Genomic DNA, 19,130 nt, shown 5'->3' on the forward strand with positions numbered 1-19,130 from the left:
ATGCAAAGCCAGACAAACACACCACAAGGAAAGAAAATTACAGAATATTATCCCTTACAAACATATATGCAAAAATCCTCAACAAAATTTCAGTAAACTGAATCTAACAGTATGTCCGAAGGATTATATACATGACCAAGAGGGATTTATCCCAGTGATGCAAGGGTGATTCAACATATGAAAACCAATCGATGTAATATATGACATAAATAGAACACAGGAGAAAAACTCACATGATCATCTCAATAGATGCAAAAAAGCAACTGACAAACCCCGACAGCTTTTCATGATAAAACCACTCAGTAAACTAGGATAGAAGGGAACTTCCTCAACCCGATAAAAGCCATATATGAAAACTCATAGCTAGCATCATACTCAACGGGGGGAGATTGAAAACTTTCTCCCTAAGATCAGGCAGAAGACAAGGATGGCTGCCTCTGCCACTTCCATTCAACATGGCACCAGAAGTCTTAACCAGAGCAATCAGGCAAGAAAAAAAAAAGGTATCAAGTTGGAAAGGCAGAAATAAAGTTATTTCTGTTCTTAGATGACAGGATCTTATACGTAGAAAACTCTAAGGATTCCACACCACACACAAAACAAAAATGGCTGGAACTAAAAGACGAATTCAGTAACGGTGCAGAATACAAAGTCAACACACAAACAGCGGTTGCATTTCCACACACTAACTGTGAACAATCCAAAAAGGAAATTAAGAAAACAATACCGTTTACAGTAGCATCAAAAAGAATAAAATACCCGAGAATGAGTTAAACCATGGAGGTGAAAGATTCATAGACTGAAAACTACAATATGTTGCTGAAAGAAATCATAGACGATCTAAGTAAATGGACAGCATCCTGTGTTCACAGACTGTAAGACCTAACATCCCACGATGACGACACCACCCAAAGTGGTCTACAGGTTCCGAACAACGCCTATCACAACTCCAATGGCATTCTTGCGGGAATGGGAAAACCCACCTGAAATTCATGGGGAATCTCAAGCGACACAGAGTAGACCACAATCTTGTAAAAGAACGAGGCTGGAGGACGGACTCACGTTTCCTGGTTTCAAAACTCACCGGAAAGGGACAAGTAACCAAAACGGGGTGGTCCTAGCGTAAAGACAGACATAGACCAACGCAACAGAACCGAGAGCTCAAAAATGAACAGCTGCACATGTGGCCCAATGATTTTTGACAAGGATGCCAAGACCATCCAACAGGGAAAGAACAGTCTTGTTCAACCAACGGTCCTGACACAAGCAGCCATCCATATGTGACAGAGTGAAGCTGGACCCTCACCTGTCCCACACATGCAAAATTAACTCTAAATGGATCAAAGACCTGAATATAAGTGCTACATTATAAAACTCTCAGAAAAAAAACATAGGGACAAATTATGATCTTGGATTTGACAACAGTTTCTTAAATATGACACTAAAAGCACAGGCCCACAACAAAAAAGTAAATTGGACTTGATTAAAATTAAAAACTTTTGTGCATCCAAAGATACTATCAAGAGAGTGATAGACAACCTACAGACTGGGAGAAAATGTTTGCAATTCATACATCTGATAAGGTGTTAGTATTCTGAATATATAAAGAACTCCTACAATTCAACAAGAAAAAAAACCTGATTAAAAAATGGGCAAAAACCCTGAATAAGCATTTCTGCAAAGAAGATACAAATGGTCCATAAGCACCTAAAAAGGTGCTCAACATCTTCAGTCATTAGGGAAATGCAAACAAAAACCATAATGAGTTACCATTTCATACCTAACCAGGGTGACTACAGGTAACAAAAATGGAGAATAGCAAGTGTTGGCGAATAGGTGGAGGAACTGAAACCCTCACGCACTGCTGGTGGGGATGCGAAGCGGTGCAGCCTCTGGGGAACAGTCTGGCATTTCCTTAAAAAGTGAAACATATTGGAATTACCAGGTGACTCAGCCATCCCACTCCTAGGTACACAATCAAAGGAACTCAGACAGATACAAGCACACCCATGTTCACAGCAGCATCGTTCCCAGTGGCCAAAAGGTGGAAACAACCCAAGTGCCCACCAACAGGTGATGGATAAACACAGTGTGGCACATACAGCGCATCCACACGGTGGAATATTTTTCAGCCACAAAATGGAACGAAGCTCCGATGATGGAAGAACTCGGATGAGCCTAGAACAGGCTGAGCACTCACTTCAGAACAAAACGTGAGAAGAAAACCAAACAGGTCACAAGGGAAAGCATTAGCCGCCAATCACTGGAAGCCCTCAGGATAAAGATCTATTTTCTTCAAGACCGTCACAATGTGCTTGTCATTCTGGACGCCCTCACCCCCAAACACCAGCGGAGGGCTGCGGAGGGTGGTGCCCGCCCAAGGGCACGTGGCACCCAGCAGGAACGTGTGCCCCACGAGGGAGAAGAGGCGTGAGGCCGCCGCCCGCATCTCACCACTGCGTTGCGCTCCACTCTGGAACGGATCTGGTCCACCTTGCCTTCTATCACTCGGGGAAATATTGAGGAATCTGCTCCTTTGCAAAACAGATAAATTTCTCCTAGAAAACGAGAAAAGAAGATTTTCATTTAATCACTCTCTGGGGAAGACTAAATTATTTTTCAAGTGACGCTTTTATTAAAAACAAAACCAGGGGTACCAGCGCTGAGACTGTCATGGAGATGTCGACTGACCAGTTAACCTGTAAGATCAGGAAAACGTCAAAGCCACAGATCCCCCCACAAAGCCTCGGTTTATTCCGACAAGCCCAGAATCTCAGGAAAGTCAGGAACCAGGAACGAAACTGGCTCCTGGGCGTCCTTCGTCCTGTCACTTCCGCCTGCTCCCTGGCAAGGATGTGAGTGAGGGACGAATGCCCTCGGGACCAGGGAGGGGTACGGACGCAGAGGGCGTGGCCGACCCCAAATGGGGTAACAAGCTGCTGGGACACTGGGCATGACCAACAGTGACGAGAAGCATCTGTCGAACGATTCTCCCCACACCTACTGCCCCGGTCACTTCACACGTCTCAGTGCTGGGGGTGCACGCTCCTCCCCGCTCGAGGTGAAAGGTTTTCCCTTCCAGATGGGTCGGGAAGCTCTCGGCTCGGACAGAACTGCAGGCGCCCGCGCTGACCCACAGGCCGCTGGCACCGGGGCTCCTCTTTCTCGAGGACTCTTCTGGCCTGCAAACCACGTGGCCCTCTTCTGCGGAAGCACCGAGGGGCTTGTCACAGCGGCTGCAGGGCCAGAGAGGGGGCACTGCTGCTGGAACCAGGTTCTGTTCAGCCCTAAACAGATTTCTGTCATCAGACAGAAATCACGAACACCGAGCCCCGGCCTGGGGTGGGTCCCTGGAAACCCAAGATGCTGACGGCCCGCGGGAAGGAAACCCGGGAGCCAAACCCAGAGCACCAGGAGGGGCCGGGAGGAGGGGGCACAGTGCTGGGGCGAGGGCTGGGGTGCCCAGAAACGGTGGTCCACACGGGGATCTGGACAAGGGCCCGTGAACTCAGGGGCAGCATCGGAGCTCATCGTGGGTGGCTCTGTCCTTGGTCCCAGAACTATCTCCTGCAACATACAGAGCGAAACACTTAAAACACGGCCCGGTTCACGCTCACGGGAGTCCTGCAGTTAAACCCAGGGCAACGTCAACCTACGGCCAGGAAGGACGGTGTCTGCAGTGTGTGTCGCAGGCATGCGGAGGGGACACGTGGGGCTGAGCTGGGAAAGAAGCGGCAGCACGGCCGCCGCCCCCAGTGGGAATCTGAGCAGTGAGTCCAATCCCCAGGAGAAGCCCGCACACCCTCAGGCCGTGACCCGAGAGTCTGGTCACACGCCCGCCAGCCTGAAGGCAGAATCCGTGCCCGGCACCAGCCGTGACTTCTAGGCAGTGCTGTACATACGGCACCAGATATAGGATAAAACAAGTTTCGTGGTCCAGACAATTCTGAGTGGTGATACCTTCTTGAACAGTAATTCCTTTTCTAGAAAAATCACAGATGACTCCAAGTAATGGCCTGTGAATGACTTAAATTTTCTACTGTCTCAACCTGTCATCCCTCTGTACCCGCCGTAGACGTGGGACGTGTTCAGCCTAAAGACACTGTCAAGCGGAGCCTCTGACGTGAAAACATCTGGAGTGGAAGGTGACGTTTAACTTGCAAAGGACAAGAGCAGAGAGTATTGGGCCCCAGCTGCAGACCTGCTTTTCCAGTTTTGTAAACGAATAAGAAGTTAGAACTCCAGAGCAGTGCAAACACACAGGTGAGGTGACCGCGGCCCACGCCAAGCGCCGTGGGACCTGGGTGGCTCCACAGCTGCAGTGGCTTCTCGGGGAGAAGCCTCAGAAACTCAGGGCTGCAGGGGCTCCGGTCTCCGTCCCGCCCACGAGGCTGGAAATCAGTGCCTTTAGGGTCATCTCCGGGGAGGTATTACTACTTAGAGAACAACTTGTTTAGTTAAATATTCACGTCTCTGAGAATTCACTGCTGCCTTGCGGGGTTCTGATGGCCCGGCCTCTCCCCTCCAGGAAGGGGTTTCTAGCGGCGCGAGCGCCGAGGATGTAAGTCCTTCACGTGACCCAGCTGCTGCTCCAGGCCGAGCCACGCTCCTTCTGACGGGAAGTGTCGCTGTTCGTGAAGATTCCACAGTCCACACCTCGGTTCCTGCGCTGTGCGGGGCGGGTCAGGAGAATGTGCAGAGGGGGAGAAGGTGGTGTGTGACCAGCTGACGCACTGCTTCCCGAGGCTGTGGCCACGACTGCTGGCTCACGGACTGTCTCGAGCATGATCCTCGTTTGTGCCGGGGCAAGTCAAAAGAGAGAAAGACGGACGGTGGGGCCTTGTGCAGTTGAACGCCTTCGTCCTGGATGGACCCCAGCGCTGGCCAGCGCGCAGCAGAGGGGGCACCCGCCCAGGGGACGCATCTCCAAACATGACGGGCCGTGTGCTTCCCGTGTCCTGCTGCCCCTGTGGCCACGTGTTCGGGGCAGCATTTACATAAAGACTTGATGTCCATGGCGCTCACTGGTGCAAGGCTCGTTGGTGGAGCCGCCACGTCTGACGGCCTGCTTCGCAGGCGAGGGAGCCACGCGGGTCCGAGCGCCAGCTCCGAGACGCCCAAGCGCTGCAGCTCGCGGAGCGCGGTTCACGGGGCCTGGCTGAAAGATGGGCCTTCAGCAACCTCCCGATGTCCTCAACCGGCTTGGGAGACAAAATAAGGCATTTCCGGTTCCATCGAAAGAGGCTCAAGCAGCCCTGTTACGGGAACTCACTTTGTGGAAAGGAAATCCGCTCGACCCGAGTGTAAGGACACTGCTGACGCAGAGCTCTCCAGGTCATACTTGAGGCCGAGTCTGTTTAGGTTCAGGGCAGCAGCTTTGTTTCGCTGCTCTCCAGGCAAGTTTCCAAAGAGAAAAACATAGCCTAGTGCGGTCTCGTTTTAAGAAACGAGAAAGAGTAAGATGCCTTGTCTCTTGGTAAGATGCCACTTGCAAACACGTTAGCAAACTGAACCCAGCGGCACTCACCGGACGCTCGGCAGCGCTGCGCTGGGCACACTGCTGAGTAAGCGTGGCTCTGCATCCAGGACATCTGCAGCCTGCAAGGGCAGGAGGAAGCCAGGAAGGCTTCTTGCAGGCGGCCGTGGAGATGTCCTGGGAGGGCTGCACATGAGTAACAGGGCCTCCAGGTGGAAAAGTCCAGACCAGGTTGAGGGCCTCCAGGTGGAAAAGTCCAGACCAGGTAGAGGGCCTCCAGGTGGAAAAGTCTACACCTGATAGAAGGCTTCTAAGTGGAAAAGTCCAGACCACGTAGAGGGCCTCCAGGTGGAAAAGCCCTGCCAGGTAGAGGGCCTCCAGGTGGAAAAGTCTAGGCCAGGTAGAGGGCCTCCAGGTGGAAAAGCCCGGGTGGTGTACCCTAGGGGGTGGCCTGGGAAGGAAAGCTGGGAGGCAGCTCAGAGCCTCCATGAGAAGAGCTGGAGGGGCGGCTGCCTGTTTCCATCAAGGACCCGAGCCCAGGAGGCCCGGCAGAGACAGGGAGCGCACGAGGGCTCGAGGAGGACGTGGTCGCAGGCGCCTGGGCGGGGACTGCAGGTGGGCGGGGCCTGCAGGTGGGGACCCAGGAGACAGGCTGTGGCATGCGTAAACTGAGGGGAGTTCAGAGCCCTGGGGAAGAGTCACAGGACTTTCCCTCGGGGGGGAAAACCGAAGGTGACTAAACCTCAGCAGAAGGTGCTCGGGGACAAACGGGGCCTGAGGTTGAGGGGTTAGTGGTGGTTTATCCATGCTTTAAACAAAGAGAATAAACAGTTAAATCCTTAAAGCTCCTACAGAATTTAGGCATCAGAGTAAAACACAGTCACACTATATCATTTAAGAAACCAAAGGGAAAGAAATCTCTACCTGTAGCAGATTTGACAATTACACTCATTCTCCTTCTTACTGAGTCAAAGCTCAAAATCTCCAGCAATTCGAACCTGAAAAAGAGGTTGAGTATTGCTTTTACTGTCATCCGGCCACACGTCTCACCACATCGGGGTGACTACCGGCCCTCCCCTGCCTGCTTCACAATCCCTAAAAGAGCAAGGGGGCTGTCAGCCTAGGTGGCTGTGAGGCTGCGCCGGCCCCGCTGGCCCACAAGCTGGCTCCCGGGGGGCCTGGAGCACCGAGCGGCGGTTACGGCCTCAGGGGCGCTCACTTGCCTTTCCAGCTGGAAACCAGAAGCCAAACAGCAATGTCACTGCCCTCCCAGGGGTGACCCCATGGCGCCCAGAGGCCCCGAGCGCTTGCGGGAGGAGCCCCAGCTGACCTGGCGGGCCTAGGGCCCAGCAGCCATTCTGGAGTCGAGGGGCTCACCACCTCTGCAGCCTGGGAGTTTATTTTTCTTAAGAGCAAAAATGTAAAATCCAGCTCTTTTGAGACCGTCACCACCAAATCTTACATCCTTTACCACGTGTGCCGTATCCATAACGGCCCATTGATGTTTATTTAGCAAGGAGAGATGGATGGCCCCATCCTCTGAGTCAAAATCAAAACATGCCATTTGTCTCTGGGAGCAGCAGTTTTAGACTAGATGGTCCCTAAGAGTCGATATGGAAAGTGAAACATCCCCCGTCCATCTGGTCCCTCCAAGGCTACCGCTCAGTGTTTCTATAGGACCCCGTGCTCCAAGGCCTGGGAACCTGCTCGGAGAACACAGGATTCCAGGGCCACTCCCGGGGGAAGGGCTTACGTTGGCCCTCTCGTGGGGAGTCAGAGCTCGGCCTTGGGGGTGTCAGAACGTACTAGAAGCTTTGTCAACTCCTGCAGTAAAACTGACAATGTGTGGCTTAACCCCAGCCTGTCTGAGGGCACACCACCACCCAACTTCTCCTCTAACCATCCGACTCAACTTCTCCAGGTGTTTCGGTGACATTCTTGGTGTTGTTACTGAGAAGAGGGAGAACGAGTTATGGAAGGAGTGCAGAGAACTTGGTATTTTCTCCAGTGAAAGAGCTCTGTAAAGACAACCCTGTACTGCCGTCCCAACCAGGCAGGCTCTCACCTCTCAATGTCATTGTCCCTGTTCCGGAGCTCCATGTAATTGTCCTTCAGCCTCAGGTACGTGAAGCCCAATCTGTGGGAGGAGACACACCTGGGAGTCAATGTGGACCCGGATGGCCCTCTTTCATTGCATGTTTCCATTTTACACTTCGGGAAAGCTCTCCTTTTGAAAAAGAAACGCTTCCAGAAAAAGAGGCTGTAAACTGCACTGTAAAGTCGGGAAATTATAGCACTGTCTCAGACGTTCTCCAGGAGCCCAGGGAATGTCGACTTACCCGACCGTCTGGCGTACCACACGCAATTAGCTGCCTTCTTACTGGAGGGTATGGACGGCAGCAGGTCTGAGGATTGGTCCCTGTCTCTGCTGATCAGTGGGGCTGCTTACAGGTTGGTGACCATGTCAGAATTGGAAGGACTCTGGGAGCCCATCAATCTCCAGACAGACGCTCCATCTTACTGATGAGCAAACTATAGCCCCGTTCAACCAACGGGCCACGGGGCACTTCATCTGTAACGCCCCCTCCTGCACCAGCACGTGTGAGGGCTCTGCCCATGCGGGCCCAGGCTGGGATGGGGAAGAGCAAACGGGCCTGGCTTCTGGACTCAAGGAGCTTCCGGGACGTGGAGGTGGAGACATACACTAACACGGCAACAACCCTAATCGTATTAGGAAGACTCTATGGGACCAGGGGGACAGGGTCCCGCTGACCTGGCAGGAGCTGGCAGGCTGAAGGAGAGGCTGCTTGGAGGGTGATCTCTATGACTGAATGTCGGGGTGGAGAGGTCCCGCACCCCCCTCGCATCAGGGACCGGAGACGCACCTCTGGATGCCTTCGACCAGAGCCACCTCGTCAGGCGAGGACGAGATGTACGCGCAGCGCTTCCCTGAATCCGGCGACTTCCTGGGCCCGTCCACCTCGTCGTCGTCCTTCACCTGGATGGTGTGGCACAGACAGACGGCCCGGAAAAACAGCTCTTCCCTCTCCTACAAATGCAGCACAAACCCACAACTCTATGGCACACCCACTCAAAACAAGGAGACCAAACAGAAGACGGTAAACAACAACGCCGGGCCTGCAGCCCTGGGGGTCAGGGAGTCTTAGTTCCACCTCTGGCGGTGGCAGCGGAGTCCGGCTGCCTTTCCTCCGTCTCGCGGTCCAGACGAAGATGGACACGGACCTCAGGGAGGCAGCGGGTTCAAGGCCACAAGAAGAGACGGGCCTGCGATCCCCGGGTTCCCGGAAGCCGTCCCGCGCCCTGGGGTGCGACCGAGACTGAGGGGGCCAAGAAGGGCTGGGCTGGCCTTGCGCAGGCCAGGTGGGCAGCTGAGGCAGGTGCGACGCCCCGCAAGGCCACAGACCACCTGGCCCTCCCCCGAGGCTCGGGGGTGAAGAGGCCGTTTCTGCACCACCAGAGGCACACGCGCACCAGCTCTCAAAAGGCCGCTGAAGCAGAGCTGACTCAGGCCACCTCAGTCCCCTGGGGCTCCATGCAGGCTCTGCAGCCACCAAAGCTTCCGGAACGGTCTCCTGGACGACTGCCGCTGAGGGTCACGGCCCTCCTGGAGGGGGTGAGACCTGGAGCCACAGAACCAGTGTGTGTTTGTGTGTGTGTGTGTGTGTGTGTGTGTGTGTGAAGTGTATGTAAGCAAGTGTGTGCCTTGTGTCTGTGTGCAGGTGTGTGTCCGTGTCCATGTGTCAGTGTGTATGTATGTGTGAGCACGTGTGTGCCCTGTGTCTGTGTGCAGGTATGTGTCTGTGTCTGAGCACGTGTGCCTTGTGTGTCTGTGTGTGTGTCTGCGTGTGTGTGCAGGTGTGTGTCCATGTGTCTGTGTGCAGATGTGTGTGTCTGTGAGCACGTGTGTGCCCGTGTCTGTGTGTCTGTGAGCACGTGTGTGCCTGTGTCTGTGAGCACACATGTGCATGTGTCTGTGAGCACGTGTGTGCCTGTGTGTGTGTGTGCCCGTGCCTGTGAGCACATGTGCCCGTGGCTGTGTGTGAGCCCGTGTCTGTGTCTGTGTGTGTGTGCCCATGTCTGTGAGCACGCGTGCCCGTGTCTGTGTGTGCGAGTGTGTGTGTGTGTGTCCGTGTGTGAGCACTCATGGTCTGCAGGGCCCTCTACTCTCAGCCCACGGTTTCCCCACCTGGCCACGTGGAGACAGCTGCCCCAACCCTGATGTGACGGCCAGATGCACCTGGGGACGCCTGTGCAGATGGGGACACTCACAGCTCTTCCCCCCCGAGTCGCCGGAGGGCAGCATCTGTCCTGGACCCCAGGACAGGAGATGCCCCTGGTCCCTCGCGTGACCCGCCCGTGGACAGGTGGCAGCAGGATACACGGCCAGGAGCACGGCCACCTACCCGCCCGCCGGCGCCCGGGGAGGCGTCGATCATGTCGATGGTGGCGGCGGCGGGGAGCACCTGTCCGTTGCAGACGGCGTGCGGCACGTACACGTGGCCCTCCACACAGCACTCCTTGAACTCCATGTTGTTCTCGGTGAGGGTGCCCGTCTTATCCGTGAACACGTACTCCACCTGCGGACATGACTCAGCTGGGAGCTGCTGCCCCTCGAGGGCCCTCGGACCCCCCAAGGCAGCCTCGTCCGAACGAAGCGATTTCCGAGGCTTTCACCCAACCGCGCTGCCTCCCCGGCCGGACGGTGAGCACACTGGCCGTCCCCGCCCGAAGCTCCGTGCATGCGAGCGTCTGGACACAGCCTGGCTCCGGGGGCCGAGGGGGGACTTTCTACACTTTTCTCCTTCCATCTCATGGAAAGACAGAGACGCGGCAGGGGTTGGGGGCTTGGTCCTAGATCCGATCTGACCAAAAAATCAAGGGTACGGGTGGGATGAGCTTATCCCATAAGGCCTGGGAGGTCCAAGCCTGCAGCATCGTTTAAGGGCTGGAAGATGACAGAATTCAAACAAGTCAAGGGACAAAAATCTCCGATAGAAAACTGTGGCAAGTGTGAAAACTACACGGAGTTTTAAACCCTGGATCTTGATGAACTGAAAGAAGGTGGGGATCCCGGACCCTGTGGGCACCTCACGAGCTGTGGGGAACACGGGTCCCCCCTGAGCCCCCACCGCCGGCTATCAGAGACCCGCGGGCCCGGGAGGGGGTGGAGGGTCCCGGCGAGTCCCTGCTCCACCCATCCCGCTGGGCTCCCGCTCGGCGGCTCCCACCCTCACGTTCCGCCCGCGGGACACGCTGCAGGGCGGGTACCTGTTACTACGCTCACTCTACAGGTCAAGAGCTGCCAGCGCAGAGCCCAGGCCACGAGCCGTCAGCCTGGAGCAGGGGTTCAGTGGAGGGTTTCTGAACTCTTTACGCCGTGAGACTGAAACTCAGGTCTTACTCTGCCCACCCTGACGATGATGACCGGGGCCGTGAGGACCGAGGAGATGGGACGGGACAGCCGAGGGCAGCCCCTGTGAGCAGGCTCGCTGCTAACTCTCCCTTGAAACCCAGAATCAGCACCACTTAGAAAGGCCACGGTGAGCTTATGGCAGTGAGTTTGTGCACAACTTGTAAACCCAGAGCCCCAGGCACTGTCACGTAAAGATAAAAAGCCGCTTTGCCGCCCTCTTTCACTAGGTACAGGTTACACCGCTGTGCACGAGCTGAAATGGAAACGTTCCCATCTGACCATCCTGATGACCTGCCTGCGTGATAAGAATCACGTAGCTTCTAGAAACCTGGGACATAAAAGAGAGGGGCTCAATGGCCAGCCAGTAAGAGAAGACAATTCAGGAGACCTGACCTGTCCTAGCTCTTCGTTCAAATCCGAGGTGTTAACCAGAGGCCCTTCACCCGTTTCCTCATCAAACATTTCTTCGTCCCAGGTGATGAAGTAGGAGCCGAGGAACTTCTGCATCTCCACGGTGACGTACATGGACACGGGGATGATGTAGTTGAAGAGAACCATGAAGGCGAGGAAGTCCGTGAAGGCTCTGAGGAGCTAAGAGAAGGCGTGTGACCCCCCGCCACCCGCCTGCATCACGATGGCTCAAACCTCAGTCAGTCAGGCACAGCTTAACAAGTGCTGTTTCTAAACCAAGTGCTTCAAACCCAAAGGTAAAGGCCACTGGGGCAGCGGGGGCCGTCGTCTCCCGCACCCGACTTCAGCGCCGCGGCAGGCCCGGGACGGGAGCTGCCCGACATCTGCGCTGCTGGGGGGTGGGGGGCGTGGCGGGGGTTGTGAGTCACACTCAGAGACGGCGGGGAGCGGGGGTGGGTCTCCAGCTGAGAGCCCGCAGGACGCCGTATACCGTGATTATTGCAAGTTTCCCTCGAGAGTCTGATAAACGACCGAATTTAGGGGTCTGTACAAATGGTGTTTCTGTATAGTTTTATCCTTCTTTCTGAGCCATTTGTCTCATGGGAGGCCGGACTGAACACAGGAAGGAAGTGGGGGCCAGGCTGGGACCTGCACACGGCCCTGCTCTGAGCTGAGTGGATCCAGGTGTGGATTTGCACACCGCTCAGGTGGACGCAGTAGGCCCAGCCAGGAGACTGTACTGCTTTAAGTAGAGGACATTTCATCAAATTAACTCACTGGTTTGGGGGAAAACATTTTTGATAAATAGGAGTACGTGAAAATGAAGCCAATTCTTATTGTAATTTTCCATCGTCATCGAGACGCTCCTTTTATCCACCTATTACCTAATTAGGGACCGTGTATCTCACCAATAGGCAGCTACTCTGCCCCCTTATAATACAGGTCGCCGCGCTGAGTTTTAGGTGTTTAAGGTGTGTCCTTATGAATCCAGGATGGAAGCCGACACCTTTTCAGACTTGACTATTCAAATACCCAAAGAAGGAGGCTCAACCAGTGTCTACAGCTGCAGGGCCGGGGGCGGGGGCAGGCAGCTGACAACCTTCACCATCAATGAGCACGGCGTCTACCACAAAGATTTCATCAACCCAGACCTCATCCGGTCTCCCCACGTTTCCACAGCGACAGCCTGCGGAGTCACTTTCCATACCAGGTTCCTCTGTCTCTCTGCCTCTGTCTTCTGGTTGTACCACGGCTCATCTCGGAACGGCTCACTCTGCCACACGTACTTCATGACGGTATTAATCAGTGCTTTGCTGACCAGGATGCAGAGGTACACGATGAGGAACACATTCATTGATCTGAAACACAAGACAGCGGCGGTGACCTAGCTCCCGCTCGCCAAGGAATCCTGAGCTGGGCGCCGCCTTTCTCACAAACGTCAGCATGAACATGTTGTGAACAGACAGGAACAGCACAACAACAGGTTTTAAAGGACTCCCCCCGCCTCCCCGACGAACTGTCAGGGTAAAAGTGAAAATGCGAACTCGTCTACATCTGAGTACCCGCCGTGGGCACTGACGTGTGTTCTGCGGCCACCTGGGAAAGTGCTGAGGGCAGGGATAGACAGGAGGGCACAGCCTGGCTCACAGGGCTTCTGCATGGTCTAGGGCTCTTAATTCAAAGAACACCCAGAAATCAATTTCTTCTACCATGGAGCATCAGCCAGTGAGTTCCAAACTTGGAGATTATCGCCACGAAGGAAGGGGGGAGGGAGGGAGGGAGCGAATGCCCTCCGCCGAGGAAAAGTGCTGAATCCTTAACCGGTATCTCAGGAGCTTATGAAGAAGGTCTGTCAGTGCAGACATCTGGAAACTAAGCATTCTTCTTTAGTAAGAACCAACTGTCCAAGTTCATATCTGATGCAGCCACAGATGGACAGAGACCCAGGATCACGTTTCAAGGTCGACTTGCCAGGAACAGACAGACGATGCCTCCACAGTCTCCCCACAGATCACCCAGGAGCCCGGAGCGCTTCCTTACACTACACGAGGACACTCAGCTGTACACTTCAAGTTAAGGACACACTTTAGTGAGAGGCAAAGAAGACATCATTCTGGGCCATGTTTTCTTACAAATTCAACTGTGTCCTTGACATAATCAGGATTTTATCATTTAATGAAAAGAAGACTGTTCCCTCTGCTAATGCTTTCCTCACTGAACCCGTATCAGAAAAGTGACTGAACCTTCACTTTTTCATGAAATGGTGGGAGGAGATGCTGGGCACCCACAACGGACCTTGACCCAGAACTCCAGGTGTCCACACGCGGGCGGGAGCCTGCAGACGTGGCTGAGGGTGCGTGGCCATTTACGTCCCCACAAAGTAACACTGTCAATCTAAGGTCTAAATAACCCGCTTGACTGTCCATCAGATCCCATGAAGGAGTTGCTAGTAAGACTAAGAGGAAAATGGTTCCCCATCTGCGGGGCTTTGCGACAGTGGGAAGCCACGGATGAGTTTTTACACGTTTCGAACCATGGGGCAAGCGGCTTACTTTTCGACAGCAGATCGCTTCTGGGATTTTGACTGATAATTCAGTGCCATCTTGGTTTCCATGCCCGTGTAAACAGCAACACCTATAAAGTACAGAGCAGATGTTAGAACAACACAACTGTGTCTTGCTCTACATCGTGAAGTATGCACAGCTACGATAAAAATGAAATTTTGGACAAAACGGATCATACTTTAAATTTTTCTAGGCAAGCTAGCTGTTAATAAAAAGTCACACAGGATTCTTTAGACCAAAGGAATGCTTTTCTTTTCCTGCATAAAGAGCAATCCGTGCTTTTTTTTTTAGGTTCAGATTTTAATGTATTGAGTTTTCCAACAACGGGACACATTTGTATATTTATAAGTTGTTTCAGTTAAAACATAAAAAGTAACCCACCAGAAGTGGGAAATACTAGCAAAGAAATACAGCCATTAAAGGAAATTTCTTGCAGAACTACACCGTGTGAATCCTTTCATAGATATAAGTTCACGTCTGAGTCAAAAACTACGGGCACTTAATTTGCAAGCAACACTCTCAGGTGTCACGGCTCTGTGGATGGCGGTTATACGCGGCGACCGGTTTTCTTAGTGAGGAAAATTACCGCGGCCATAAATCCACAGCCCCTCAAAGCACAAAGAGACGCTTTTATGGTACGCTTTCATCCATAGTTAAATCTACGGATTTTAACTGCTTAACGGGTCCTTGGTTTTAGAAGCTATTATTAATAATTCACTAATTAAAACATTTACCGAAGATTTTCTCAGTGTTCTTTAGCGTGGCTCCTCTAAGAAGCAAGTTTTCCGATCCTAATGGCCTGCAAAGATAAGGATGACCAGAAACAGGGCAATGGAGAAAGCAGGTCGGCACGACAAGACGCAGAAGCAGCTCACTGGCTCCACACGCTTCGTTCTGAGAGGAGACAGTCTCAGTGAAGATCTGCTTGTGCTTGGACCAGGAAAGCTAGCCGGGCCCATGTAAAAGCACGTGCTCTTTCCCTGGGGGGGGCGGGAAGAACCTGTCTGCTGGGAGATCCCGGAAGAGTCAGCCCCTCCAGGGCCCCGGCCCTGCCCCAGCCCCAAGGGGCCACACCCCAAGGCCTTAAACGTGCTCCACTGGCAACAGCGAGGGTGCTGGGGCCCCCACGGGTGCCATGAGCAGCCCCTGGGCACTAGGCAGAAGTGCCACTCAAGGGACCAACCCGGAAACCCGCTCCTAACAGGCTTCACGTCTGAGGCCTGAGGCACCGGGGACCCCAAGTGGTGCCTGCCCCTCACTCAGCTGTTTCTACCGCACCCTCGGGGGTTTCACGTACACAACACAGTCACGCTTTCAGGGAAGAAGGCTGTGAGGCCCTGCGTGGCATTTACAAGCACTGCAGCCGAGCCCCAAGGGCCCCTGAATGCTGGTGGCCTGGGAGTCTGGGGCGATCCAGGGGCCAACGCAGCGACCAAGGCATTTAGAAACATTCGTGCAAAAACAAGCCCTCTGGACGCGACAGTGAGCCGCAGACAGACGCTCTGCCTGCAGGGGCTCGTGGACGCGTGGTCCCCTTTGTTGACCGAGTGATAATTTCTTCTCGTTTCCCAAGAGTAGAAGGGAAATAGGTAGAATCCAGATGCACTAATTTTGCCATTTACAATATTCTCCCGATTTTCTTCGGAGGGTAAAGGGAAAGCGTTGATTTGGGGTAAAGGGAACGGTCTGCTAAAGCTTGCTTTTCACTTTGTCGGCATTTAATTTCCCTTTACCGCGGAAGGCTGAGAATCCACTGAACGTGATAAGCTTAAAGGCGTTCAGTATACTTAGCTGACCCAGCTCAGGACCACATCAGGCTGAAGATGAGAAAGGAGGCCTGCCCAGCAGGGTGCATTGGCAGGCCCCCCCCCCCACGACCCGACGGGCCTACCCAGGGCTGTCCCATGGCCTCAGGGTGTGTCCCCCAGCCTCACAGCCACGCGGGACAGGCGCCCGGCTGCACACGTGCTGTCTGCTTGTGTTACAAGTACTGTTAGCCCCTGTTAGCAAACACTTAGGACAGCTCACGCCCAAGGTGTTTACGGAAATAAATGGCCCTTTTATGAAGTGTCTCTGGGGAGTCTAAAAATAATTTACTTCAAAAAGTACTTCACTTCTAGTTTGGACAGGAGGATGGAGAAATATCACTGCAAGAGGACTGAGAGCTTCTCACAGCTTGGACAACTTCTCACAGCTTGGACAACTGTGAGAGACAACTTGAGAGCAACTCACAGCTGTCCACACCACGAGTTTATAAACGTCTCTAAATACCCAAATATTAAAAGTCTGCTGAATCATATAGATACCTAAAAAGCTAAAGTAGAATTCGTATCAAAATACAAAATATATTGGTAATTATCTTCCCAAAGGGCTCAGCCTTCAACTCCGTCCAAATACCAAACGAGGAAAACCTGCGGTGCTCACTTTTCCAGCCTCACCCACTGGCAATATGGATCCGTCTAAATATATTCACTCTTGTTCAAACTCAAACTAATCCTCGCAAGACACAGAAATCCACATTATTTCTCCAAGGTAACCAGGCATTTACCTTTGGAACAATAGGTATCTAAGGACGGTCAGGCAATGCCTCCACAGGTTCTGGAAAGCAACTGCTGACCTGCTGAAGAACGGTGATCAAAACATGCTGGGGGGGGTGCCAACTGTCTCCTTAAAGCGAGTAATTTCTGGAGCCTTTCAAGGACATAAGCCCCATGACGATTTATTTTGCAGTAATTTCCCACTGAGTGTTTTTTCCTACTTCTGGCCCAGTATTTTCCTTAATACACAAGGCAATGCCAGGACACAGAGAATCTGGTGACTGCTTAACTTGGAAGAAAAATAATTTCTCTAACCAGCGGGATTTGTGAAGAAGGAGAGCGGTGTCAAAACCTACGGAAAGCCAAGTTCCCTCAGCGTAGACCCGAGGCCACGTGCAGGTAAAACGTCCAAGGCCCGGGAAGTGAGGCAGCACGGGCCACAGCTGCAGCGAGCAGGGCCGGCTCATCTGGGCGCCACGACCTCAGGGCTGAGTCAGCTCCCTGCCGCCAGCGGCCCGGGGTGAGGCCACTGATGAAGCAGGTGTGGACACCCACCTGTGACCGCGCTGGCCACTGCCCATCCCTGAAGCAGATTCCCCCGTCCCCGGGGGGCGCGAGCCCGCACAAGCCCTTGGGAGACACATCCCCCAACGTCTAAGACTGCGGCTGTGTCCCAGTGATGAGTCTGGGCAGATTCATGCAGCCCAATGAAGTGGCCCCCAAGTCAGAAACCTTTCAACGTCCTGGCTGAAGACACACGGTCTGTTCAGTTATGAAAAGCGTTTCTATTGGGGAAACGCGCCTTCCCCTTCGCCTGCTGGACCAGCTCCCACCCTTCCCGGCTGTGAGAAGACCCTCGGCAGAGTCATGGGAGTACATGCTCCACGGGGGCGTTCATCTGTTAACACATCCAGACGCGTGTACACAAGAGAAACCAGCAAGTGGAGTGGAACCCGGACCTCTGGTCACGCAGAATTCCCCCCTCAAACCCAGCAGGACAGCAACGATGAAAAACCCTCATCAGGAAAAGAATCCACATTTAATTGAACGATAGAGAGGAAATCGCCAAGTGTTTAGAAGAAGCAGGAATCCTCACCTCACCACGGGGTCATTCAGATCGCTGTAAACATTTATGCGGCCGACGAACCTGGGGACAGGAGAGTCAGGTCACTGCCAGGGCAACAGGGGACCGGGGAGGGGGGCAGGACCCGAGACCCCGGCTCTGGGGAACCCCCCTCTTCACCCCTGACCCGTTTCTAAGAAGGACTGGGATTCTGTACTGGAAACACAGGGGTGTGAGGCTAAACCACTCCTCCCCTCTCCTCCCACTTTTTAATTGTTCTATTTAGCTCATGACTTAAATGATTTCCCTTAGAGTCACTTCCTCAAAATACAGAAAATTCATTTTTCTTTGACAAATGTAGTTCCATCAAGCCTTTTCAAATATTTGTATTAAGATTTATGGATTGGAACGTTGCTGGACTATGAAAATACAGAAGTAATATATGTTTGACCGGGTCCTAATTTTTCAGCAGTGATTTGCAATCTCATTCCAAACCCCCGCGCGGTTGGGCCATGGGCACGGACAGCAGCGAGGACCCCGGGGAGGAAGCCGGCTCACTTGTAGAGGTCGGGCTGCGGTCGCTCACACTCGATGGTGGCGTGGAGAGAATCTATATCTTCCTCCGTATGAAACCCCTTTGTGTCTTGAACTGCGTAATGGGTCTGCAGATTGACAAGAAATGGGAATTCACAGCCAAAATGATCAAGACAAACCCAGCAGCGGGGGCCTCCCGTCCTAGGGCAGCACCAATGTTTAATTTTTTAGGCATATAAATAAGCCTGGCTACAAAGCCTGGTTACCACACGAGACAGGGTGTATAATAAAGAGTTTGCAAATGTAACAAGGTTACAGAACTGTAGGTACCACCGGGATTCCTGTACCTATTAGGTGCCAGAAAATTCTTCCATTCTTACCCAGTGTCCTCAACTAACAGAATTCTTCTTCAAAACTGGACACTTGGATTCATCTGTCAGAGTGGTGGCTCTGAATGAGGAAACAAATTTGGGACCTAAAATATTCTTTTTTGTTTATGTGGTTCACAGACAGCTGTCTCAGGCATGGCAAGCTGCCCTCACCTGTCACTGTCCGGGGAGCACAGCTTTCTGCACGGATCCTCACCTGGCCTTGACCCCAGGGCTCCTCAAACTAAGGGGGCCACGGACCCCAGGCCCCGCCCCCAGAGTTTCTGAGGCCGTGAGTCTGGGGTGGCGTCCGAGAACCACATTTCTAACCTGATCCCAGGTGATGCTGGTGCTGGGGTCTGGGACCCCATTTTGAGAAGATGGGGTCGTGGATGGGTGGACCAGCCTTGGGAAGAGAGAGGAAGGAGGGGCGGGGGGAGGGGACGCAGACTCCTCCATGTCTTCCATGAGTAAGTGTCGGGCAAAGCGTGAAAGGATTCAGAGCAATAGCGGGTGTGATCACAGCATCCCTGCAACGTTGTGGAGGCACTTGTGCATCCGGCACTTTGGGACATTTCCTAGTTATAGTCTCACAAGAGCCCCCGGAACACAGGTTTGCCCCCATCTTACAGATGTGAAAACTGTAGGCGTGACTTCTGCTTTTAAGGAAAGGGCTCAGGTGACTCCGGCCCCCCCCGCCAAGCGCAAACACAGAGAGGTCCAAGCGCAGCCCCAGTGCAGAC

The 19,130-nt window shown here is 53.4% G+C and overlaps 1 protein-coding gene across 7 annotated transcripts in view; it reads right to left on the reverse strand.

The window, feature by feature from the left end:
- ATP11A (ATPase phospholipid transporting 11A) overlaps positions 1–19,130 on the reverse strand; it is a 116,082-nt gene that overhangs the window by 28,219 nt on the left and 68,733 nt on the right. For all 7 annotated transcript variants that reach the window (XR_003791771.1, XM_029210555.1, XM_029210552.1 and 4 more), the window contains exons 7-17: positions 18,044–18,147; positions 17,519–17,569; positions 14,620–14,684; positions 13,874–13,955; positions 12,529–12,679; positions 11,304–11,501; positions 9,901–10,074; positions 8,362–8,525; positions 7,542–7,613; positions 6,401–6,474; positions 2,455–2,558 (exon numbers count right to left, since the gene is read on the reverse strand). Coding sequence is in view for 6 of the 7 variants with exons in the window: in XM_029210555.1 (XP_029066388.1) it covers positions 2,455–2,558; positions 6,401–6,474; positions 7,542–7,613; positions 8,362–8,525; positions 9,901–10,074; positions 11,304–11,501; positions 12,529–12,679; positions 13,874–13,955; positions 14,620–14,684; positions 17,519–17,569; positions 18,044–18,147 (1,239 nt within the window). In the remaining variant the exon portion in view is untranslated. The remainder of the gene's footprint in view (positions 1–2,454; positions 2,559–6,400; positions 6,475–7,541; positions 7,614–8,361; positions 8,526–9,900; positions 10,075–11,303; positions 11,502–12,528; positions 12,680–13,873; positions 13,956–14,619; positions 14,685–17,518; positions 17,570–18,043; positions 18,148–19,130) is intronic.

This window comes from Monodon monoceros, unplaced genomic scaffold (genome assembly GCF_005190385.1).
Source record: "Monodon monoceros isolate NGI ecotype Baffin Bay Population unplaced genomic scaffold, NGI_Narwhal_1 Super_Scaffold_8, whole genome shotgun sequence".
NCBI lineage: Eukaryota > Metazoa > Chordata > Mammalia > Artiodactyla > Monodontidae > Monodon > Monodon monoceros.